Source organism: Sarcophilus harrisii, chromosome 5 (genome assembly GCF_902635505.1).
Source record: "Sarcophilus harrisii chromosome 5, mSarHar1.11, whole genome shotgun sequence".
NCBI classification, from domain to species: Eukaryota; Metazoa; Chordata; class Mammalia; order Dasyuromorphia; family Dasyuridae; genus Sarcophilus; species Sarcophilus harrisii.
The window spans coordinates 12,363,301-12,388,479 of record NC_045430.1 but is presented as its reverse complement, the minus strand read 5'-3'; the positions used below and the strand labels follow the sequence as shown (position 1 = coordinate 12,388,479).

The window sequence follows — 25,179 nt, the reverse complement described above, 5'->3', positions numbered from 1 at the left end:
TTCAAATCCAGGACTTTACTTTGGGGACTAGAGGAGAAAGGTAAATAGAGTGACTGTGCCCCTTTTAGGGCTGGGGACCCAGAAATTCAGAGCAAAGGACTCTTTTGGGGGAGTCAGTCAGCAGTCCACTGTCAGCTCCCCTGATGGAGGGAGGGAAGGAGGGAAGGGGGATACATAGGTGATAGACGGAGACAGAACTGGTGGGTTCATTTGTCCTTGTGTCATATGGTTTGATTTTTTTTTTTACAATTTTAAATACAGAATATAAATTAATTTTACATTTAAAAAATAAAAGAAAAGCCAAAAAAAATATAATCACCAACTTTACAAACTGAAGGAAGCGGGTTTCTGAGTAAGAGAAAGCTGCAGAACGTGGGATAGATGGGAAGGCAAGCCTGCCCCTCCCTTCAGTCATCCCCACCCAGTCCTTCCCCCAGGAGACCCCGGGATCAGGCCTTGGGAGGTTTGGGGGGCGGGGCTTCCTCAAAGACTCAGCAGCCTCTGGAAGCTACATATGGGGTCACATGGGGCATTCTGTCTCCCAAGATGCTCAGGGACGGATTTTTTAGAGTTGGATGGAACCTCAGAAGTAATGTAGTCCAAGTCTCTCATTTTACAGATGGGGAAAATGAGACCTAGAGAGGGGCTGGGATGAGGCCAGGGGTGGGGGTGGACTAGGGGATCTTCCCACTCTCCTCCCTCCTCCCTCCTTCGCTCCCACTCCTGCCTCTCCAGGGCTGGAGGTGTTCCATTGAGGTTGGGGCCAACCATGATGTAGGATGAGGAGGGCAGAGAAATGGAAGGAGGGAGTGGTGAGAGACAGGATTGAGCCCTTCTTCCCTCTACAGCCCACCCACGTGCCAGGAGCAGGGGGTGAGCCTCCCGTCAGCACCACAGGCCACAGGCTGCTCTCCCGTGGCAAAACCCGCTTCAGAAGAAACCAGTTTCCAAATTATGTGCATAAAAAGTGAAATAATCAAGCAGGGGATGGGCAGGAGGGGACAGGGACTGCCGGGTCCAGCTCCGTGCTCCGTGGGTGCTGGCCAGGGGAAGAAGGTTCCTGCGGGCAGCCCCACCAGTCCAGGGTCAGGGACACTCAGGCTCTGGGCCGATGCTACGAGTCCTAGGGCAAAATCCGGCTTGTTGGGCCAACGCTTGGAGTCCTCTGAGTCCACAGTCCCACCTCTCACCCCAGCAGGGCCTTCTGGAAGAAGCAGCCCCTCTAGCCAAAGGCCTTCTCCACTGCCAGTGGGAAGGATGGCATTGGGGCCTCTGGAAGCCCCCGGGAGCTGCTGGGCACAGAGGGCCAGGGTGCTGCTGAGCTGGGGGGGATGGAAGATCCACTGCAAGGCCGTGGGGCAGGGGAAGCACCATTTGTCATCCGCGTCGGCCATCGAGACGGACAGACAAGAAGAACAATATTCTCACTCCAAGAACCCCATGGGGGCAATACGAGAACTACATTAAATAAACCTAGAAGCAAACAGGAGAATATGGGGGTCAGAGAGCCCCACTGGAACATACCCCAATCCCGGTCTCCCAAAGGACTCTGGGGAGGAAACCGGCTTCTCTGACCCCAGAGTCAGGGATCCTCCCACTGAACCTTGAAGCCAAATATAAAATTTACTATTATACTTCTCCCTACATGACTGGCCTGGGCCTCGGTTTCCCCATCTGTACAATGGGGAAGGGGAGAGTCAGACAAGGAAGTCTCATTAGCTCTGAGCCTGAGATTGGCTTGGAGGGACAGAGCCCAGGGTCAGTGAGGGGAGGGAGGTGGGGAGGGGAGGTCATGGTTACCAATATATAGAGGGCTAGGGGGGAGAGTAGTGACCAGTCCATCCATCTTTCTCACAGGCTCCACAGAGGGGAAGTGTCTGGCCCAAGGTCACACAGGGAGTTAGCAGCAAAACTGGGATTGGAACCTTTGCCTCTGGCTCCAAACCTACCTTTCCTTCCACTACACCATTTGCTTTGGCCCATTTCCTACCCAGGAATTATCCTCAGAAAGAATCAGTGGGGTCAGGGGATCCCCTAAGGACTGGGCAGGAGGGGTTTCCTGCTCCTCATCTTTTCCCGTTACCTGCCCATCATGCTCTCTCTGGCGGGTGCCCCTATGCTCCAAGACTCTCCTTCAGGGCTGTCTTGTCATGGGTGTGCTTGAACTTTCGGTGCTTCCCCTTGGGCGGCCGTCGGATGCGTACCCTCCTCACTGTCACTTTGTTTGGGGTGGACCCACCTGTTAGAAGGACAGAGAAAAAGCCTGTCATCTCACTGATTTCAAGGGAGTAAAAAAGTCTCTACTCCAGACCATAAATGGCACAGGAAAGTACACCCTAAGTGACAAGAACTTCTGGGAAAACTGGCTATCGATTTGGCAGAAATTAGGGTTAGACCAACACCCTACACCACAACAAACTCAAAAGGGGAACATCACCTGAATTTTAAAGGTACCTTCCATAGCTGCCTTTGGAAGTTATTTTTTTTAAAAAAAATTAAGCATGGGATAGAGATGATTATAAAAGATAAACTGGGTACTTTTGATTATGTGTCTTTGAAAATAAAATGAATAAAATGATTTACTGAATAAATGAATAAAATGACACAACTAGTGTGAATAAAATGGATACAACTAGCCTAAGAAAGGAAAAAGGTGATCACAGAAATACTTGCATAAAGTGTTACTTTGCTATACAAGATATATATGCAATTATTAGAAATATACAAGTAAAAAAAGCCATTCCCCAACAGATAAATAGTCCAATGATATGAAGAAATAATTCAAAAAGAATTGCAATCTACATGTTTAACCTATATTGGATTGCTTGCTGTCTTGCAGAGAGGGAGGAAAATTTGGAAAGCAAGGTTTTGCAAAGAGAATGTTGAAAGCTATCTTTGCACGTATTTAGAAAAAAAAATACTATTAAAACTTAAAAAAAAAAGAATTGCACTCTATTAACAACTATCTGAAAGAATACTTCAAATCACTATAATAATAATAAGACAAATGCAAATCAGAACTCTTAGTTTCCATCTTGAACCTTAGAACTCTGGCAAAGCTGATAAAAGTGAGAAACAAGGAATTTTGGAGTGACTATGGAAAGTCAGGAACTCCACTCTATATTTGTTAGTGGAGTTGAGATTTGTTCTAACCAATTTGAAATTCCTTGAAGAAAGTGTCCAAAATATTCATACTCATGGGACACTAGGTAGTTCAATGGTTAGAGCACCAGCCCTGAAGTCAGGAAGATCTGAGTTGAAGGTATATATCCCAAAGAGGCCAGTGACAAGAAGAAAGGCTCTAATACCAAAATATTTAGAACAAAATATTTAGAACCCTTTTGTGGTAGCAAAAAATTGGAAATAAAAGATATCTATTGATGGGGGCTGGCTAAACAAATGATACGTGGTTTTTGCTTTTGTAATCAAGGTTGCTATCGGAGACAGAAGAAGAGAGAATATACTCAGGAATGTAGGTGATGTAAAAATAAATGTTATCAAATTTATTTTAAGAAATCTCAAGAATATCTGACAAACCCACAGCACACACAGAATGTGGTGCCTTTGCAGGTCTCCTGGTGGGGCCTTGGTGAAGAGAGGGCAGGAGAAATGGTCTGTTCAGCTCCTTTCTTCATTTAATTCAACTCAACAAGCACTTATTAAAAACACCTATAGAGTCCTGTGTCAGAAGACAGGGCTATACAAGTGAAAAACCCACAGTCCCTGACCTCAAGGAGCTTTCTATTGAGGAAAAGAAAACATAAAACACAAAAAATTCACAGGTCAACCAGTCCCACATTTCCTAAGATCTGTGATCCAGAGCTGTACCTGAGGGGTCTCTTCATTCTAGAGATGAAGCTAGAGTGGGCTCAAGATCACCCGGGAAGGTAATTAGGCAGAGTTGGGATTTGGATCCACATCCTCCACTATCTCATTTCGATTTTCTCCCTCCTGAGACGTTCACATTTACATGACGCTTTTCATTTTCATTCATTTGACCCTAACCCACAATTTGTGGCCATTAAGTCATTTTTCAGTCATGTCTGACTCTTTGTGACCCCATTTGAGATTTTCTTGGCCAAGGTACTGCCATTTCCTTCTCTAGCTCATTTTTACAGATAAGGAAATTGGCCCACACAGCTAGGAAATATCTGAGTCAGATTTGAATTCATAACTATGAGTCTTCCTTTATCCATCCTATCCACCAATACGGAGTATTAGAATCCTCTTGTACCGATGAGGAGACCTGTCCCAAATTATGTTGGAAGCAGATCAATGATAGGATAAAGAATGTTAAATTTGGGAGGGACCTTAGAGATCCCCTCATTCCTTCCCAGCTCTTGGTCTCCCACCCTATTTCTTCTCTCTCCACATAATAAATGCCAGCTGTAAATTTGAGCTAAACTCCAAATTCTGCTGATAGCATCCATTGTGGCACCTGAGAGCAGAACCAAGCAGAAGGGCTTTGCCATGGTCCAGGGCGATGCGATGAAGTTCTGGATCTGACGTCAGGAAGCTGACTTCAAGCCTAGCCTTAGACATTTAATAGCTGTGTGGCCCTAGGCAAGTTGGTACAGTTGCTTGGGGACCAAATGAAACCATCCTTGCACAGCTGAGCAAACCCCAAAGTGCTTTAGAAATGTTAGTCGCCATGATGTTAACCATGGATTCTGACATGTCTACAAGGATCCAGGCCCGTAGCGGTCACCCCCACCCCGATCTCTGGCATCCCAGGGAAAGAGCCCCGTACCTCTGTTTCCCTGGATGCTCGGGGGGCTCCGGGGCAAGGACCGGGGGGTTGCTATGGTCTCGCACTTGCAGGCCAAGTGATCCTCCAAGGTCACCGTCACCTTCTTAAAGGTTGGCTTCTTCCGCACAATTTCTATCTTCCTGACCTGCAGGAGATGGATGGAAATAAGAACAGAACAGAGACCCACGCTGACCCCTTCCTCCATTGGAAGTTCAAAGTCCTCCCTTCTCTTTGCTTTTTCCATCCAACAGGACTGCCCAGCAGCCCCAGCACAACTCCCCCCTCCCCCCAACAAAGAGCAAAAGGCATTTCCATTTCTGGAACAGAGACGGGCTGAAATGCAGATGGTGAGCATCCTCACTCCGGTGATCCCTAAAACGCCAGCCAAGCTCACAGGGGTGAACTGGGGGGGATGAGGGAGGGGGCAGGTGGCTGTCTGCGAGGAAGTGGGGAGGGCTCGCCCGTCAGGGGCCGGGTCAGCTGTCAAGTGTCTGTTTCCAGATGGTTGGAGGGGAAATCCATCAGGGAGAGGGGGACGGTTGTCCCAGGAAACGTTCCAGCTGGTGAGGATCTCCTGTTGAGTGAGGGTGATGGGAGGGGGTTCGACGGGACAGAGGGACCTGGGTTTGGGGGCATGGGGCTGCTCAAGGGGTCATTAACACCCAAGGAAAGTGAAACAGTCTAGAGATGGCTAGCAAATATCAAGGAGGAAGTGGGAGAAGCTAGAATTCCCAGCCTCCTTCAAAGCTGCAGGGAACAGCAGAGCACACAGAAGGTTCTCAATAAATCCTTACATGATGGATCTATGGGTGGATAATTAATATGTAACATGGTAGAATTTACAACACACTTAATGTACATTTGATCTCGGTGAGATGAGGATTTCCTTGTTCCTTGCCCTTCTCAGAAGAATAATCATAATAGCTAATATAATATGAATAATATAAATCATATAATTAATGTGCTAATATAATATATATTAACATGTTATACATTATATTATGTTGACTTAGTATATTAGTAGCATAATACATTATATAATCAATCTTATATTAACACATTATAACATTCTGAGCTATTATTAATATCATATAGCGACACATTGATTACATGATGTATTATGTTGATATTATATTACAGTAACGGGTTACACTGTGTATGACACTATCACCACACATTCTGTCAGCACTCACTCATGCGAGCCCACCTGTACATGTCTGAGCTGCACCTGCGTGGCGCGGCACTGCACGTTGCGGTTGTTGCAGCAGCCCGAGCACCTCTGCACCTCCACGCAGGGCGGCCACACCAGGAAATTGGCGTTGGTGCGGTCAATGAGGCGCCGGGAGATCTCGAACACCTCCGTCCGCGTCTTGCACTCGGCGATCATGGCTGGCTCGGCCACAGTCACGGCCGCTGGGGAAGAAGGCTGGGTGAGACAGAGTGCTCTGGGGCCCAGCCCGTGGGGAAGCTGCCACCCTGGCCCCAAGCGAGTGAGGTTCTCATGCTCCGAAGGCTGGCGAGTCACCTAGCACTGCCCTGGGCCCCCGGAGACCCCCGTGCCTCGGACCTGGGGCTGCAAGCCCCCTCCTCACCCACAGAGTGAGGAAAGCTGACCATCCCCCAGCTGGTAGGCACAGCTCCCCAGGAGGAGGGGCTCTCCAGCCTCTGTGGGCCCCCGGCCTTCCCTCCTCCTTACCCACGCTCCTCCTTCCGCGAGACAGGCTGGCCGGCTCACTGGGGAAACGCGCCTGAGTCAGGTTCAGGTCCAGTTCGGCCACATCCTCCTCTGCAAGGAAAGACAAGATCAGGACGGGCGGTGGGCTTGGGGGTCTTGAGAACCGAGGGTCTCCGTTTCACCACAGCCAGTACCATCAGGTACAAGAAGGGGCACGGGCTGGCTACTCGCGTGACTCTGGGCTGGGTCTCAGTTTCCTCATTCATCAAATGGGAGGCTTGGACTAGAGGGTCTCCGGAGCCAGGATATTCTACCCAAGACGCCCTACCTCACCCCTAATGGGATTGTGGGTGAGGGAGAGAGGGGTGGAGGCAGCAGTTACAGGGTTGGTAAAGTCAAGCCTTCTTCCCCCGGGGCTGCCAACCCCACCCTCTGTCAGGGAGTCACATTTTTGGCCAGAACCCATAGAAATGGAGTTAAAAATAGCCCTTCCCCTCTGCTACTGTAAGTGAAACCTCCGGTCCCCCAGGCCAGGCGGGTGCAAGGACCCTGAGCATTCACTAGCTGCCAGTGCCCCCATCTCCCCCTGCTTTCCCACAGGAAGTGCTGAATGGAGAAATTCCCAGAATCCCCAGGGGGGAGCTGAACTTGGGTGGAGGGGGGAGGAAGGGCAGTGTTCTTGGTCCTGGGCACTGGTTATGGAGAATTCTCCCAGCAGAAGGCCATCCCAGGGAGGTCCGGACCGGGAGTCGGCTGGCCGGGCACTGGATATTAGGGGATCAGTGCTTTTGTCCCCCAGATAGAGGAAAGGTCCTAGCATAAATGTGGACTGAATGTGAATCATTCTCTTCTGCCGGGGAGGCCAGAAAGTAAAGGACCACTGGGTTACATCTTCTCCAAAGCCTTGGGAGCAACAAAACACTGTCTGTGCAACAGTTCCCATGAAATGACTGCTTCAGGAACCACTGTCCCCATTGTAAGTTTGGAGAGTTTGAGGCTCAGAGAGAAACTCCTTACTCTTAAGTGTCTGGGTTCCAAACCTCCTGCCTTTCTAAGACTGGGAGGAGAGGCGTTTCCCCAAACTGGGTCACCAGGCTAAAGCTGTCTTGGATGGGGGCTGGAGGTGGGGAGTCAGGAGCTTCAGCCCCTGGTTTTCACAAGCAGAATTTCAATGCTGGCCTCCATGCCTTTGACTAGTAAGCTCTCATTCTTAGAATCCTGAAGGATTCTGGGAGTTTCTACCACCTTTTAAGAATTGAGCATCATCTACAAGAAGCTTTTCCTGAGCCACAAAGCTTCCTCCCCCCGCCATGCCATCTGACCCAACCTTCTTCAAGGACATGGGAGGCTACATGCTACCGAATGTCACACAGGGAGGAAGCATCAGAGCCAATCCTGAGCCCAAGGTCAGCTCTATAATCATGGGGCTTCTCCCCACCCCATACCCCTAGAATGGAAACGCCCAGAGGACAGGAAATGTCTCACTTGGGGTCTTTGTAGCCCCAGCACCCAGCCTGGCGCTCATTAAATTTTTGTTGGTTGATTAATAATAATATTCAATATTATATATATTCAATAATAATAATATTTGCTACCATTGCACATAGTGTTTATCATGTGCAAAGCACATAGTAAGTGCTTTATGATAGATCGTGATTTCATTTGGTCCTCCCAACAACGCTGTGCTATTATCCCCATTTTTCAGATGATTAGCATCAAGGGGAGATCAAAAAGCAAAGTCAGACATGAACCACTTAGTTCTCAGAGAAGGGAGTTGTGGATAAATTGTGTCAGAACAGGGACCCCCCCTGCACACTCCCCTGCAGGTGATCTGGGTTCCAATGCCAGCCTTAGGACTCAGTGTTTGATGGCGACAGACAGGTGACCTGCCTTTTCTGAGCCTTGCTTTCAGCCCCTATAAAAGTACAGATAAATCCTCTGATCCCTGGCTTCCTGGCCCACTCCTACACCTTCCCAGCTCTCCCTGGGGCCTGCCTTTGGCCATGGCGGGGCCCTGTTCAGGGTCCAGCTAAGTAGGTCCCTTCAGGCCAAGATTACAGCTCCCTGCTCCAGCTGCTCACTCAGGGGTTTAGAAAATGTCCTGCTAGATGCATCTCTCTCCTCCCAATTAGTGCCATGACACAGTGTCTGTCTCTCTGTCTGTCTGTCTCCATCCTCTCTCTTGCAGAATTTCCCTGGGGGTTGGGAGAGAGGGAAAGAGATGGATAGAGGGGAGAATTAGGCAGAAAATAAACAGCCCCCCAAATTTGCCACCGAGACTCTGCCACTGCCCTCTGGACACCCACCGGCCTCCGCCCTATTCCACCATTCAGCTTTCAGCTGTGAGCGGACTGTGGGAAGGCCGGGAGGCACTTGGGAGGTGGAGGAGGTCTTGATGGTCGAGGGATGGCTAAATTTGGAAGCGGCCCCATTGTGTGGCTGTGGGCCGCAAGGGCACGGGGCTGAGGGGGAGGTGGAGGAGACCGCCGCTGGGTGGGGAGACCCTGTCTCCTTTCAACAGGGCAAACAATAGGTGAGCACAGCTGGTGCCCCCTCCCGCTCTCCCCCGCTCCCCACCAAGAGCGGGTCGGTTTGAAAGGGAGCGAGAATGCCTTTGAGAGGACGCCAGTGGGCCGCCTGGTAGAGGGAACAAAGGGAGGAAATTCTGTTCCTCCATAGATAGTGTCTCGGTAAAAATCACAAAACTACAAACAGACAAAACCCTAGAGAGAAGGAGAGCTGGGGGGGGGGGGGAAGGGAGAAGCTGTTGGGGGGGGGTAGGGGTTAGAAGGGAATGGAATTTGCCCTGAAGACCGAGTTTATAAATACATTCCTGACCCAGCCCGCCGGCCCTGGCACGTGTGTGCCAAGGAGCACGTGCCTGAAATCTGGGCTCCGGCTGGGGCAGGGTTGCCCTCAGGCTTAGCCAGGTGTCCCCAAGGGACCTCGGCGTGGGCTAGTGGCCAGCTGAGCCAGGGAGGCTCTCCTACCTAGAGAGGCCATCCCCGCCCCCCTCCCTTCCACTCACTTCCAAATCCACCCGGATCAGAGTCAGATCTCAAGAGACATCCCCTTGTCTAAGGTCCTCATCGTTTTTAAATAGGTAGCAATGGAGATTACTTGCCCAGGGTCATGGGGTAGTAGATATGGCAGCTTTCTCCCCAGGCCCCCATCATTCTGGGCACATCCTTTGCCCACCCTACAGCCTGGGACTTGTCCTGGTCACACAAGTAGTAGCTATAGCAGCTTTCTTCCCAAGAACTCTAGCTCTGGACACATCCTTTGCCCACTGGGCATCCCACCCTTTAGCTCCAAGATCAGCTTCTCTGCTGCCTCCCTGTTCCTGGGCCTCGGTCCAGTTCTTACATCAAGGTAGGTTTTTCTCTCATTACCCACGTGCCTTCCCTGACCAGCTGCAAATAGACATCTCTGGGTCCCTGGGAGGGACCCTGAAATATGGAGATCCTAAGTTTAGTGCTACAAGAAATACTGGAGCTAAGATAGTCTTCCTCCTACTACTGTGGCTTGGGAAGGAAAATCAGGTGGATTCTAAATGATGGACCTTTGGCCCCTGGCCCTCGTGGGGGGTGTTGGAGGGAGGGGAAAGGGTGGGATGTTCGGGCAGACTGGATTTACCTACGGAGTCTATCCGCAGCAGGTGCTGGAGGTCACTGATGGATCGGAGCGAGGGGTGGCTGAGCAGCTCATAGATCTCCTCGGGAATGGGGTCCCCCTGCCAGGCAAAGACAAACAGGAAGGCGTGAGCTTGGAAAGGGTGGGGGAAGGAGTGAGACATAACAGTCGGGCACCAGGAGGATGACAGACTGGGAAGTGCCAGCGGGGGCGGGGAGAGGGGGAACAAGGACAGACATACACCCGAAAGGGAAACCGTGATGCTGAAGGCCGGGTCTGCATTCACTGGCCAAGGCACTTATTCCCTTGACCTCAATTTACTCAATTATAAAATGAGGGGGTTGGCCTAGATGCCAGTTCGAGAGCCATTATGGTCCTAGAACGCTTTAGAGGGAGCCCAATTTGACACACAATTTTTAAAGAAATTTGATTTAATTTTTTTTTGTTTTCTTTATTTTTTAAATTTATTTTATTATATAACAATACATGCACACATACACATATATGTATGTCATATATTACATTTTCTAGTTGTATATTCTAGACATATCCCTGTTGTCCCCAGGATAAACCATAGGAGCTCTCCAACCTGATGGGGAACGATTGCCCCATCTCTGCTGCCCACCAAACACTGTCCACCGAGGCAAGCTGGCCAGTCGTTCCCTGAGCTCCCTCTGTATCCATCCCTTTGGGCCTGGGACGCTTTAGCTCTTCCCCGCCCCTTCAGAAATCCTTCTCTCCCCAGCTCAGGGGCGGTCTCCTTTGTGAAGCTCCTCTCAGTTCCAGACTTCCCACCCCATGAGATCTCCTGCCATATCCTACCTCGTTCCACCCTTTGGACGCACGGGTGGCACCCCAAATCCTCATCTTTCAGGTTAGAAAGTAGAGGCCCACTCAGATCACAACATCAGATCTGACCTCACGGCATCCAGCCCATTTTATAGATGAGGAAACTGATCTGTGGTGGCTCCCCGTTGGCTCAATCACCTCATTTTCCAGATAAGAAAACTGAGGTCATACAAGCAGCAAGTGGCAGAGGAGAATTTGAATCCAGTCCTCCTACCTTAAGTCCCTTCATTTTCCCTTAAAGTTCAAAGTATCCCATATTTTTTTACTACCCCTGAGCAGGGTGCTTGGCATGTAGTAGGTGCTTAATAAATGCTTATCACTGAAAATGCAGACAGAAGCCCCTTGCGTGAGAGGGCAGTTCTTTTCCCAGGTACCCCCAAGGCCTGAAATCCGCCTTCTCCCGGTGTCCAGCCAAGACTATTTTCAGAGTCCTGTTCTGGCCTCTCCCCCGAAGCACATGAAACCGAATAAGGGGGTGAACCATTCCCCACCCATGTCCCAGTTTCTCCCAGGGAAGCCATCCATCCTACAATATCATATCGCAAGCATCCGAAGGGCCCTATGACATCATGGGCCATCCTGGGCCATCCCGGGGATTCAGGTTTCACTGCCCACCGCAGCTCCAGCACCCCCCACGGTGGAGGGGGAGAAAAGGAGGCTTGGGGAACAAGAGCAGTCTCCAAGGAGAGGGAAAGGAGGCCAGAGGAATGAACAGGTCCACAGCCCTCACGGATGGGAAAGGCCGCTCTTTCAGCTCTTACACACTCACTCTTACACACACACTGACACACATCACGTACACTGACACTCTTACACACTCACTCTTGCACACTCACACTAACACACATTCACACACACACCATATACACTGACACATTCTTATACACACACACTGACACTCTTACACACACCTTTACACACTCACTCTTACACACACTGACACACTCACTCTTACACACACACTCTTACACTCACTGACACACACACATCATAGTCACAAACTTATTCACACACACCATGCACCCTGCCCACTGCACACTCTGCAGCCGTTCTGCCTTGTACTGAGAGGTCTCCTCCGAGTTCTGTCAGGGACTTTAGGCCAATTAGTCAGGGAGGAAGGAGCGACGTGCAGGACTCGGGTCCCAGCTCTGCTGGCTCCGGGGCCACAGGTGGAAGCACCTCCTCATGCTCCCCGCCCCCCATAACAGCTGATCCTGCCTTTTACCAAGAGCTTTGCATGAGACGCCCATGAGGAAGTGGGCAGTGAGGAAGTGGGTAGATTGGGCATTCTGGAAAAAGAGACCGAGGGTCAGAAGGGTGACGTGGCCAGCCCGCGGGGACCAGCTGGCAAGAAGACATTCCCCTCCCTGGAGGGCAAGCCCTGAGCCCCATCGGGGGGCGGATTAGTAAGTGCCTGCCCAAGAGAGGAGGACCCAGGACCCGCTCATCTTATTCTGCTAAGGAGGAGACAGACCCAGGGAAGGGACTAGTCCAAGATCACGCAACCAGGGACTCACACTATGGCCAGGCCGAGCTTTCCGGTCTGTCTTCCAGCCCCCGGCAGCTTGGGGCAGGCCCGCGCAGGGCAGACACAGAGTAAATGTTGACTGACTCCAGCTTTAGTTCCTGGTGTTTAGTTAAGGCTGGAGGAGGGTGGAGCGCAGGGGGGAGGAGCTGTTTTCCCATAACTTGGTTCTAGAAATATAGGCTGGGGTGGGGGTGGGGAAGGGAATGGGGCCAAGGGCAGAACTCTGGGTCTCCAGAGGCAGGAACTCAGTCCTCCAAGGTTCAGCAGGCCTCGGCTTCTCAGCCGAGCCCTGAACCAGTGACTGAGGGGGAAGGGGTGGTGGAGAAGAGCAGGGGATGGGAGAAAGCAGGGGATGCTGGGAATGTCAGCTTCCACTCAGTCCCCGACAGCTACCTGCAGTGGGGCATAGGGGCCAGGATGGTTGGTGGGTGGTACAGCAGCCTGTTGGGGCTTCAAGCCGTGAGAAGAGGGGCCAGAGAGCTGCAGGAGTGGCCAGTAAGGGTATAACCGTCCCCCCTATGCCTGAGGCCAGACAAGGCATCTGGGCTGGACGCCCCACTCGGCTCAGAGGATGTACAAAGGTACAACCATTCTAGGTCAAACTAGGGACCCTGTCCTCCTCCTGCAAGATTCCCTCCTAGTTCCTCCATATACATCTATGGATACCTTATCTCCCTACTCCAGACCCCCTAATAAATATGCACCAACAAATGGGTCCATGAAGTCCTTTCCAATTTGGATGTTGTACATAATGTTAATATCCTATGTACTAAACCCCCTCCCAGCTCTACCATTCCTGGTTCTAAGCTCCCTCTTGGCTCTGACATCCCCTGTTCTAGGCTCCCTCCCAGCTCTGACATCCCCTGTTCTAAGCTCCCTCCCAGCTCTGACATCCCCTGTTCTAAGCCCCTTCCCAGCCCTGACACCCCCTGTTCTAAGCTCCCTCCCTCCTCTACCATTCTCTAAGGATATTCCTTGTTCTAAATTCTAACAGAATTTAGGCCCTCCACCAAAGGACCCCTGAATCCCCCAAGAATGATCACTCCTCCCTCCAAATTAGGCTCCTCCTCCTAAGTCTCACTCCCAGAGAACTTTACATGTACCATCTTACTTAATCCTCATAAGGCAAGACCATTGGATTGAGCTTGGGTAAGGAGGTATAAACTAGCACAAACTAAGCCAATCAAAGCAGCCATGTTGATCAGTGATGGGGCCAGTCAGTGAGTGGTCAATGTACTTTGAGCTTGGTCATCAAAGGGAAACCCAATCTCCCTCCCCCCAAAAAGAGAAGAGAAGGGGGAGAAGGAGAAAAGAAAAAGTAGAAGATATAGACTTTCTCAATTACATTATCCATATTTTATATCAAACTCACTGGTCCCCATGGAGACACACACACACGTATTAGTTAATGGGTGACCCCAGTTGGAGGTCCTAAGACGGTCAATGGGTCAACATCGTGACACGGTGGCCAAAGAAGCCCATTGGATCTTAGATTCCGACGAGAGGAAGGAGGAAGATCCCGAGCGAGGGTGCTGAGCGTCCTGCTGATCCCTGCCCCGGCCAGACCACATGCGGAGGGCTGGACGAGTTCTGCAGCCCACCGTTTAGGAAGGATGTTGACGCACTGGCCTCCGGGATGAGGAAGAGAGTCATAAGACTACCATTGAAGGATCAGTTGAGGGAAGTGGGAAAGTTTTAGCCCAAAGAAGGGAAGGATGTAAGACTCTAAAAGTCTGCTTGGCCCCAGAGTATGGAGCGAGAAACAACAGGTGGAACTTAGAGGGAGAAAGGATTAAGCTCCCATAGAGGATGAACTCCTTAGCCTTGGGAGTTGTACAATAGCAGACTGAGCTACTGCCAGCGGCAATCAAGCGAAGGTCAAACAACCTGGTATAAAGTACGGTTTGCAGAGACAAACTGGTTCAACACGGAGTGGACCATGTTGCTCTCCTAATGTTCTCTCAGCTCTGAGCTTCAGTGGCCACCCAAGGATAACCAGGGCTTCCAGCCAGAGGCGGCACTCGGTCACTAGGCTGAGGGAGCTGCCAGCCCCTTCTGGACTGTGGAAGAGGAAAGAGTGGATTGGAGGCCCCTGCAGAGGCCCTCTAGCCCAATGCCCCTCCAAATGAACTTCCTTAGGCCCTCAAGCCACAGATTCTACATGAAACGGTACCATACATCCTATCACAAAAATGTGACAAATACAGACCTAATCTTACAGATGGGGAAACTGAGGCACAGGATGACTTCCCTAAGACCACTAGGCCCTCTGATTCCAAACACTGCTCTCCTTCTGCTCCAGGGCAGAGCTCTGGGGAGCAGGGACCAGCTTGCTTGCCCGACTCGGGAGGGGGAAGACGGCAGGGGCCCAGGTTTCCCGAGAGCAGCTGGTGACTTGACTAACACTGTTAGCACAGCTGGGCCAAAGAGCACCCTCCCTCTCCAGAAAGGGAGAGGGGTGTCACTTGGGGCCAGGCCCAAAGACTGCCAATCCCTGATGTTATCACACGGCTCTACCTGATCCCAGGCTTGGGGTAGTGGCCAGGAGAGGGGCAAGGGTGGGGCAGGCGGGCAGGCAGGTACACAGGCAGGTACCTGAGGCTAAGCCAGACATATGGGCCAAGCTAAACAGCTCCCTCCTCCCTGCAAGCCAAAGGAGAGAGGCCGCATGGATCAAGGCAGGGTAATTACCTCGCTCAGAAGAGAAGCCGCCCCATCAAAGAGGCCTGATCCCCCACCCACCTGCCGGGCACCCGGTGCCAAAGCCACACACACTGTGGCTGCCTCTACCCCCGCCCCTCCAGCACCTGAGCTGGGCGGGGCCATCCGTGGCTCTCCCCCATCCCTGCTTGTCACATCAAGTCACCAAGGCCACCGCCTACTGGGAGAGAAAGGGGAAATCCCTCATCTCCCTCTGAAAATGGCTCAGGACTGCTTTGCCCTCATACTTTCTCCCCCCTCCCTAATAAAGAGTTGGGGAGAGGGATGACATTACCCCCATTAGACTGTAAGGTCCTTGAGGGGAGGGACTATATTTGTTTCCACACCTCTTTGCATGTATCCCAAAGACTGCTCTGGACCCAGACAGATACAAAAATAAATGCATGCACACAGAAGGTGCTTAATAAGTGCTTGATGAAAGCCCCAAAGACAGCCTTCCTTTCTTTCCTTCCCAGCCTTAGAAGGTGAAGTATTCCAAAGACATTCCAAAGGCATACAAAAATAAACTTGCATGCACACAGAAGGTGCTTAATAAGTGCCTGATGAAAGCTCCAAAGACAGCCTTCCCTTCCTTCCTTCCCAGCCTTAGATGATGAAGTATTCCAAAGGCATACAAAAATAAACTTGCATGCACACAGAAGGTGCTTAATAGGTGCTTGATGAAAGCCCCAAAGGCAGCCTTCCCTTCTTTCCTTCCTAGCCTTAGATTCCATATAATCTCAAACAGCAGCTGGGGACAGCCCCTATTCACTCTGGAGTGGGGTAGGGTAGGGGGTCGACACAGTAAAATCCCTTTCATTTCTTTGAGCCTCCCCCACCCCCACCCCATGAAAGGAGAAGATAATCTCCAAGGTGGAAACCAGCTCTACCATCTTAGTATTCTCAGGTATTTCTACCCAAGATCCCTAGGACTGGGCAATCTCTTCCTAATCTTCTCACCCCCTTACCAGGCTCCCCGCTCTCTTCTCCCTGTTACTGCCTCTCCAAAGCTTGGTCACTGCATCCTCTGCCCACTTTTACAAGGCTCCAAACTCCTGATGGGGCAGCTGCTGCTCCATCAGATCTTATAAAGCCATTCCCATGCCCTGCCAGGTACCAGGACTGAAGCAAAAACATACCTCCTCCCTGCTGGGAGAGGTGGAGGACTACAGCTGCAGAATGGGATATACAGTGCCAGTCATGGGGAGTTTTGTTTGCAAGGCTTCCATGGCCAAGTGAGAGTTGGGTCTAGTCACTGGGAGGTAATCGCTTTTAAAAGTTACAATAAATCATTTAAAAAGAAGATACAAATGTTTCTTCCTTCAGGGTGGAGGGAGGCTCTACCCAACCATGAGCACTTCACCTGGCTGCCTCCATTCTCTGAGCTGGTGGGTTCTCAGTCCAATCAGCTCCCTCACCCACTGGAGTTACAACATAGCCCTCCAGGGAAGTTCAATGTATCAAACTCTCCAAAGAGACCTTTAAACTTCACTTGTTTCTCCTCTCTCCCCCCTGTTTGAAAGGGGTCTAATCTGTGTTCCTCCTTCTCTATGCTGGGGGAAGGTCCATGCTCTCTTCTCTGCAAAAAGTTTTGGGGAACCAATTCTAACCAGGGATAGGGTGATGTCCCCTCTTCCCATCTCAGGGCAGCCCAGTCAAGAAAAACATAACCAGGAAGTGCAGTGGATAGAGCACCAGCCCTGAAGTCAGGAGGACCCAGTTCAAATGTGAATCAGAACACTTCCTAGTTGTGTGATCCTGGGCAGGTCACTTAATCCCAAGTGCCTCAGCAAAAAAAGAAAAAAAAAAAAGAAAAGCATAGCCTACGGGGACTAGATGCCCCAAAGACCTCCCCAGTTCTCTGTGTCACTGCCTGACAATCAAGCAAATCAAGGAAAGATTAATCAATGCAAATTTAAGCTTCACAACTAGAAATATCCCATCCATGGTCTCCAGCCCTTGAGCCCAGACAATTGTATCTGGAATATTGTGATCAGTTCTGGGTGCCCAATTTGGGGGATGGGAGATAAGAAGGGGGTGATGATGATTGTGACCTATCAGAATCTGTTGTAAGGATGAAGGCCATTTTGTCTGAATAAGGAACACTTGGAGGCCGACCCCAAGGAGCTGATGAATGGCCATATGAGAAAGAGATTAGCTTTGTTCTGCTGGGCTCACGGGTGATTGGGGGATGCTCTGGAGGCAGGTCAGGAAAAGCTTTCCAGAAATCTGAGCCATCCACTGGAAGGCTGGGAAGCCTCCAAAGCTAAAGGCATCCTCCTCCCTAGAGAGCCTTCAAGCGTCTGCTAAAGGATGTGATAGGAGGCCTGCTTCTGGGCTGTGGGAGGGCCTGCGAGGTCCCTAGCAGCTCGGAGTTTGTGACCCAAAAGGGTGCTAATCGCAAGTCACATGAGGGCTGTAGTCATTCTCCAGAGCTGGCATCAGCTGATGGCCACACACACACACACAACTTCCTTCCCCTCTTTCTCCTACCTGTTTCCTCCCAGAGTGGCCCCAGGATGGTTCTGAAAGCATCTTACAGAGAAAGATGACACTCCTTTTACAACTCTTTTTTTTTTTTTTTCCTTTTATAACTCTCGATGGGCTTTTTAATCCAAGGCCAAGTTCATGGCTTGCCACTGGTGTGTACGTGCAATCCTGGGTCTCAATTCCTCCATCGGGAGTTGCTATGATGCTGCCATGAGTAAGGCAAGCCCTAGAGGACCACGAGAGTGGGGGAGCCATAGCAGGACAGAGTAATTCTGTCCCAGGGTTAGTGTGGCAGGGCTAAATAGCTCCCATTAGAAAAAGGTGGCAGAAACTGTAAAAGGCCCTATCAGATTATGGAGCTGCCCTGCAGACTTCCCCCCTCAGACGGAGATGAGCTCATTTTAAAAATAAAAAGCAGAAGCAGGAGCAAAGGCTATGCCAGGAGCTTAGAGACATCTCTGCTCATGCTCCTTCTAGGGAAGGAAACTACACCAGACAAATCACAGAAAGTCAGCACTCTGAGAAGCTTGGGGACATCCCTTATTTTAGGGAAGTGGCTAGGGAGGGGTGGGGCAGGTAAGCAGTGATATATCCAAGGTCACACTACTAGAAAGGGTACAATACGGCCCCAGGACCCCGAGCAGGGGAGAATGGTTTCTTAGAGCGCTGGCTGCCTTGGATCTGGCAGAGCTGGCCCCATTTTGGCTCTGGCAGCCTGGGATAAAAGGCAGCATGTTAGCTAACACCTGAGCCAGCCTTTAGAGGCCATTTGGTCCAGATCCCTCATTTGACAGGTGAGGAAACTGAGGTTAGGTACTTGCTTCTTATTTCATTAGGGAAGTGAACCCAGGCCCTGACTGACTCCTAGACTTACCCAGCTCCTACACCGTCACCCCCAGGCTGATCCCAATATATTTCTAGAGGCTTCTTTCTCATCTCCTGGCAGTAATAATTACTTCCGCAATTACACAGTTAGGAACCATCAATTCAACACCAACATCCCTCCTGACTGAGTCCATCTGGCTCCGCCATTATGCCTCTTCAGCCCCATTTGCTAAAGAGGAGACCTGATCACAGGGCTGGGAATGGGAGTCTCAGGGTCCCCAAACTGCCAAAGCCAGGGCTCAAGTTTTCGGAGGCAGGGACCCTGTGGGGGTGGGATGAGGAAGAGGATGGAGAGAAGCTACAGAAGGACCCTCCCGTCCCTGTGGAAAGCAGGGCAGACTGATGGAGTGATGGAGAGCTGAAAACGCAGGGTTTCCGGCGCTCGCGCCCACACGCCCTCCGTGCCAGGTCGCCCGGATGGGACCCACCTGTTGGTGGGTCTCGAGGCTGGCGCTGCCGCCGCCAACGCAACCGCAGCCCCGGCCCCAACCCCCCGCCCGACACTGCGGGGTGGAAGAGGTGGGGCCTTGCGCCGGCTGCGGGGCCGCGCCGATCTGGGGCACGCGGCACGGCAGCGGCGGGGGTGCGGGGCTGGGGGGCACGGCGGCGTGCGTGCGTGCCCATCTGCTCGCGTTGCCAGGCCCAGGAGCGTGCGTGCTTGGTATGCGTGGGGTGAGTGATTGTGTCTGGGGCCGCCAGTCCCCGGGGCGCCTTGGCACCGGTGGCAGCGGCAGCTGGCCCCTTCCGACGGCTAGCTTCGGGTCGGGTCGGGCCGGGGTGGGGGATGGGGGTGGGAAAAAGGGGGAACCTCCTGCTCCCGCCCCGCCCCCCACCCCCGGCCCCGGTGCTGCCCCAGGGTGGGGCTCTGCTAGGAACTGGGAGAACAAAAGGAGACCGAGGCGGCGGCGGCGGCGGCTACTCCGAGGTCCGAACGAGGTGGGCTGACGGCGGCCCGGCCTCCCCGCCCCGCCCCCGCGGCCCGCGCCCCCTCTCCAGCCCGCCGCGCAGCCAGCCGCCCCCTCCCCCGTGCCGCAGGAGCGCGCTGCAGCAGCGCGGGCTTCTGCGGGAGCCGGAGGCCCGGGAGCCGGCCGTGCCTGCCTCGCCCGCCTCCCGAGCCCTCCCGCTCCCCTCCTGGGTACCTCGCGCCCGCCCCGCCCCTTTCCCACCTGGATTCCCGACACAACGGCCAACTCACTACTGCGTGAAGCGGAAAAAAAAAGTGATCCGACCTGATTTGTTTTCTCAGCCGACGTTTCTGAGGCCCGCCTCCCCTGCGGCTAAACATTGGCAGCAGCCGGCGCGCGCTCCCCACCACGGGCCCTGACCCGGCGGGCTGGCGGGGGCGCGAGGCACAGGTACGAGCCGGGCCTCCGACGCACGCACGCCCGCCTCTGCCCGAGGAGAGGGGGGCAATGTCTGGAGGGGGGAGCTTTAAGAGAGCCGCGCCCCCTCCCCCGCCGCTGTCCCCCTCCCTCCTTACCCCCGCTCGCCAGCCTCCGCGATCTCGCCATCTCCCGCCTCCCCGAGCGGTGCCTCGGTGCATGCGGGAGGGAGGACGAGCCGCGGCTCCGAGCGCCACCGCTCCAACCGCACCTCCTCCCCACCTACCTTACCGGGGCGGGGCTTGGGACTGCGCCCCGCTCCCGTTCCCGTTCCCACAGCCCGGCGGGCGCCCACCTCTGCCTGGGCTCCGAGTCTTAGCGAACGGGACAGTGACCCTCCTACACCCCACGCTCCCCCCCCTCCCAAAGGGCGCAGGTAGGGGACATAACGGAGAACAGCTGCAGTCAGAATATTCCCCCCTCCCCGCCTGCTGGAAGGGTTTCGGGTAATAGGAAGGACTGAGCCTTCGATCCCCCTCCCCCCAGCTAGAAAAGGGACTTGTTTATTTTTTCTGACCTGTTGTTGCTGGGGGTGGGGGGTGGAGGGGGCGCCGCGAGGAAGGGAGGAGGCAAGATGCAACTCGGGTGATCGACCCAACTTGGGATCCGAGAGCCGACATTAACCCTCCGCAAGCCAGCACATCTCTACCTGCTTCCCACCCCACCCCCAGGCTGGCCGCTTTCCCCTCGGTGCCCCCGAATCCTTGCCCTGTTTGGCTGGGGCACCGTAAGGGTGGGAAGTTCACCGGCTTCGGGAAAGGAGGGGGCGAAGGGTGGGGGCAAGGGCTGCAAATAAATAAAAAAATCCATAAGCCCTTTCGGGCCATTGCCACTCACCTCGGTGCTGACCAGAGGCAGGTAGCAGAGAGATAAGAGCAGCGCCCAGCAATTCATCCCGACGCCGCCGGCCCCGCGGGGCTCCGGACACAGGGGCGGAGGGCGCCTCCGTGCCTGCTTCCAGGCCAGGGTGTGCGTGCTGGCGCTCGGCCCGCTTCGCCTCGATTCCCACCGGCTCAGGCGCTCGGGCTCTTTCCGCTGGTGCCGCCGCCGCCCCCGGCACCACTCAGCCGCATGGCCCCCGGGGCGCCGTCGCCCCCCGCCCGGCTCCTGGCGAGCCTGGGGCCGCTCTGGCCCCGTCCTTCTGCAGCCGCTGGCGCCGGCGCTCGGGGCGGCCTGGGGGCGCTACCCGGGCGGATCCCGAGCCGGAGCGCGCATCCACCGTCCCCGGGGTGTGGGTGGGGAGAGAGTAGGGGGCTGTTTGGGGTAGGCCGCGGGGCAAGGGGCTCCGGACCCCTCCGGGGGAAAAAAAAAGGGCACCCCTGTTGGCGCTCCCCAAGACGGACGAGAGAGGGCGAATCCCCTCTCCCCCAGGCTTAGATTAATCGCAGTATTTGGGGTGGGGGGACGTGAAAAAAAATCTCACAGAATCTGTGGTCGAAGAAGGGGGAAATCAGCGAGCCGGAGCCCCCCGGAAACTTTTCCAAAGTTGGGTGGCCAGTTCCTTTCCTTTGCACCCCCCTGCGCCTTCGGGCTGGGCTGGGGCGGCACTTGGAGCCGGGGAGAAAAGCTCCGTTTTGCAGCCCGGGGAAGGGTCGGAGGGGCCGCCGGCCCGGGAGCCGGGTGGGGGCGGGGGGTCCTGAGGCTCGCGTCGCCGTGCCTCGGGCGGACACAGGTGGACCCGACGTCCGCGCGCTGCTCTTCGTCCAGGAGGTTCCGACAAGCGCCGAGCTGGGCTGGGCTGCGGCGGCCCCCCGGCTAAGCTTCGCCCCTGCAAGTCGGGCTGGGTTTTGTATTTTTTTTATTTTGCCAGAAAAAAAAAAAAAAAATCTTTGAGAATGGCAAATCAACGTGGTCCTGCGGCTTTTCGGGAGACCGCGGCTGCTGGCGTGAAAGGGATCCCCCCCCACCCCCCCCTTCGCAGGGAGCCGGGAGAGGAGAGCTGGCCGGAGCTGGGCTGGGCTGGGCTGGGCTGGGCCCGGGAGCTTGGCGGGGCCGAGAGCCCAGGCTGGCGGGAGGAGAAGTTGCCACCCTTTCAGCTGCTCCGGCTTTTAAAGGAGACGGCAGAGTGTGCGAGAGGTGGGTGGAGACAGCCTTCCTCTGCTGGCCCGAAGTCAGCACGGAGAAGGCAAGGAGGAGGCAGGCAGGGACTGGGAAGGGGGTGGGAAGGAGGGAGGATGGGAGGGAGGGAAAGAAGATGGGAAGCAAGGAGGGAGGAAGAGAGGGTGGGGGGGAGGGAAGAGGAAAGGAAGATGGGAGGAGAGTCTTGAAGCAGGTGGGGGAGGGAGCAGTGGACAGGCTCTCGTGCTGTGGAGGAAAAGGACCCTGGGGTCCCAGTGGTCTGGAAAAGCTGAAGAAGAGCCTTTGCCGCCTGCAACACCTGCTTCTAAAACTGAGTGAAGGTGGGATGGGGAGAACGTAGACCCTCCCTCAGATTCTCCGCTTCTTCCTCTGCCTCAGGGGCCAGAGGACAGGCTGCTTTGGCTTGGCTCGACCCTCTCCCAACCTCTTCCCCACAAAAAGAGTGAACCTGAATGGTCTTGGCCAGGTCCCTTCTTGGACCCTTCTGGGGACTTCAGTTTCTCATCTATAAAATGGGGCTTATGGTGTACTGTTTACATCTTCCACCAAAGGAGAGATACTGTGAGGCATTATAATATATGCACAGTTGGGCAAAACAGGCCTTTCCACAAACCAAAAAACAGCTACTTGGTGAGCAAGACCTTGGATTCAGAGGAAACCCACAAGTTCCTCTTGGGCATAATATTATTTTAGTCATCAAGCACCCTATGTGGTAGGTAATCCAAACATGCCTCTCTTTTATCCAAGGAGCGGGCCTTGGTTCTCTGCCCCCCCTTCCCCAGACCCGCCAATCAAATGCCCTGTTCACTTCCTCCTTTTAACATTTTTTTTTTCTTGCTTTGATTTTGTATTGTGAACATAACAGCAAACACAGACATTCCGGTATGAAGAGCAGAACAAGAAAAAAGATTGTGTATGAAAGTGAACAAGAAAAAAGATTGTGTATAAAAGTGAACAAGACAAAAGATTGTGTATTAGTGAAAAAGAAAAAAAATTGTGTATGAAAGTGAACAAGAAAAAAGATTGTATATGAGAGTGAACAAGAAAAAAGATTGTGTATAAGAGTGAACAAGAAAAAAGATTGTGTATGAGTGAAAAAGAAAAAAATATTGTGTATAAAAGTGAACAAGAAAAAAGATTGCATATGAGAGTGAAAAAGAAAAAAGATTATGTATAAAAGTGAACAAAACAAAAGACTGTGTATTAGTGAATAAGAAAAAAATTGTGTATGAAAGTGAACAAGAAAAAAAAATTGTATATGAGAGTGAACAAGAAAAAAGATTGTGTATAAGAGTGAACAAGAAAAAAGATTGTGTATGAGAGTGAACAAGAAAAAAGATTGTGTATGAGTGAAAAAGAAAAAATATTGTGTATAAAAGTGACCAAGAAAAAAGATTGTATATGAGAGTGAACAAGAAAAAAGATTGTGTATAAGAGTGAACAAGAAAAAAGATTGTGTATGAGAGTGAAAAAGAAAAAAATATTGTGTATAAAAGTGAACAAGAAAAAAGATTGCATATGAGAGTGAAAAAGAAAAAAGATTGTGTATAAAAGTGAACAAAACAAAAGACTGTGTATTAGTGAATAAGAAAAAAATTGTGTATGAAAGTGAACAAGAAAAAAAATTGTATATGAGAGTGAACAAGAAAAAAGATTGTGTATAAGAGTGAACAAGAAAAAAGATTGTGTATGAGAGTGAAAAAGAAAAAAGATTGTGTATAAAAGTGAACAAGAAAAAAGATTGCGTATGAGAGTGAAAAAGAAAAAAGATTGTGTATAAAAAAAAAGACAAAAGATTGTGTATTAGTGAATAAGAAAAAAAATTGTGTATGAAAGTGAACAAGAAAAAAGATTGTGTATGAAATTGTGAACTTGTGTGACATCGATTTGGCTTTCTGTAACCACTTTGCCACAGTTATGCCCACCCACGTGCCCACACCAGCCACATTCGCCCTTCTCACAATGACCCTAACCTTCTGCCTCATTCCTGTGGTCTCTGCCATCTCTTCTGAAGCTACAGGGTTTCCAACCACTTCTCCCTCGGGACACGAGGACACCATGTCTTGCCTGCAGCTGGGGGGCTGTCTTGTATTTGCTGTTGACACACACTCAGGTGAATTGCTGACAAGCTCCCCTCTGGATCCACTCCAAAGCCCTTCTGGGCTGCCCAGATCTTCCATGCTCTTTAGCTTAACCAGCTTCCTGAATTTCTTCTGGATTCATGGAGGTCTGGCCCCCAGGTACAGAGGCTGGCTGGCCCTCGGCGTGGTCTTTGACTTCTCATCCCTCATTCTCTACCCTCTCCTTTCTAAAGGGAGTAATTGGGCTGGGGGAGTGGGGAATCCAAGTGGAATTTTGATCCCACTCTTGGTGATGATCCCTGTATTATGTCAGTGGCTTGAGGAAGGAAGAAAAGGTGGGAACTGGGGAGAGTGGTTTTTTGTCACACTTGATCCAGTCTCTTGATGCTTTTTGGACAAATGGTCTCAATGGTGACTTCTGAGGTCTCCTGCTAGCTCCAGGTTGGGGTTCGGAGGTCACTTATTCTCTCTGACCTCAGTTTCCCCACCTGCACCATACGGGGACTTGGCCAAATGACCTCGGATATCTCTTCCGGCTCGAAATCTCAGATTCCGACAGAACATTCGATTCTGTCACTCTAACGTCAACATTGGAGTTTCAATGCATTGAACCTGGATTGGCCCCAAACTAATGACCTAATTGCCAAACTAGTCACCAGTTTTCACCTTCTCTGCCAAGAACCTTTTCTGCTCTTGGTTAGTCATAGGGCTTAGGATTCCTAGCTGGAAGCTAAAAGATCATTGAGTCCAGGACCCTCATTTGACAGATGAGTAAACTGAGTCACAGAGAGGGGAACCGGCAGCCATGGCACAAGGTTGGATGGGCCTCGGAGGTTATCTAAGTCAAACCATTTTACAGATAAGAAAACAGGCCTGCAAAGGGGAAGGAAGTTGCCTGTGGTCACACACACACACACACACACACACACACACACACAGGAGACAGATACAAGATTCAAAACCACCTGGAACATCTCGCATTCACAATCACAGCCTAGTTGTAGTGGGGGTCTAGGGTGGGAGGGAGCCCTGGATTCAAGGTCAAAGATCTTGAGTTAGAATCCTGCCATCTCTCACCTCTGTGCCTTTCACCCTCCTAGAATGGAGAGTGTTAGTAGGTTTAACCC

The 25,179-nt window shown here is 52.1% G+C and overlaps 1 protein-coding gene across 2 annotated transcripts; it reads right to left on the bottom strand.

Moving 5' to 3' along the window:
- PDGFB (platelet derived growth factor subunit B) lies at nucleotides 1-21,994 on the bottom strand. 2 transcript variants are annotated; one of them, XM_023504355.2, is made up of 7 exons: nucleotides 20,730-21,994; nucleotides 10,062-10,158; nucleotides 6,447-6,536; nucleotides 5,958-6,163; nucleotides 4,751-4,895; nucleotides 2,084-2,239; nucleotides 1-1,473 (listed from the first exon to the last, which is right to left on the bottom strand). In XM_023504355.2, exons 1-6 carry the CDS (start codon nucleotides 20,784-20,786, stop codon nucleotides 2,115-2,117), a joined length of 720 nt encoding a protein of 239 aa, XP_023360123.2. In that variant the 5' UTR covers nucleotides 20,787-21,994; the 3' UTR covers nucleotides 1-1,473; nucleotides 2,084-2,114. The 2 variants fall into 2 exon arrangements, with proteins under 2 accessions (XP_023360123.2, XP_031797100.1); XM_031941240.1 differs by lacking the exon at nucleotides 20,730-21,994 and adding an exon at nucleotides 19,991-20,595.
- Between the last annotated feature and the right edge of the window lie 3,185 nt (nucleotides 21,995-25,179).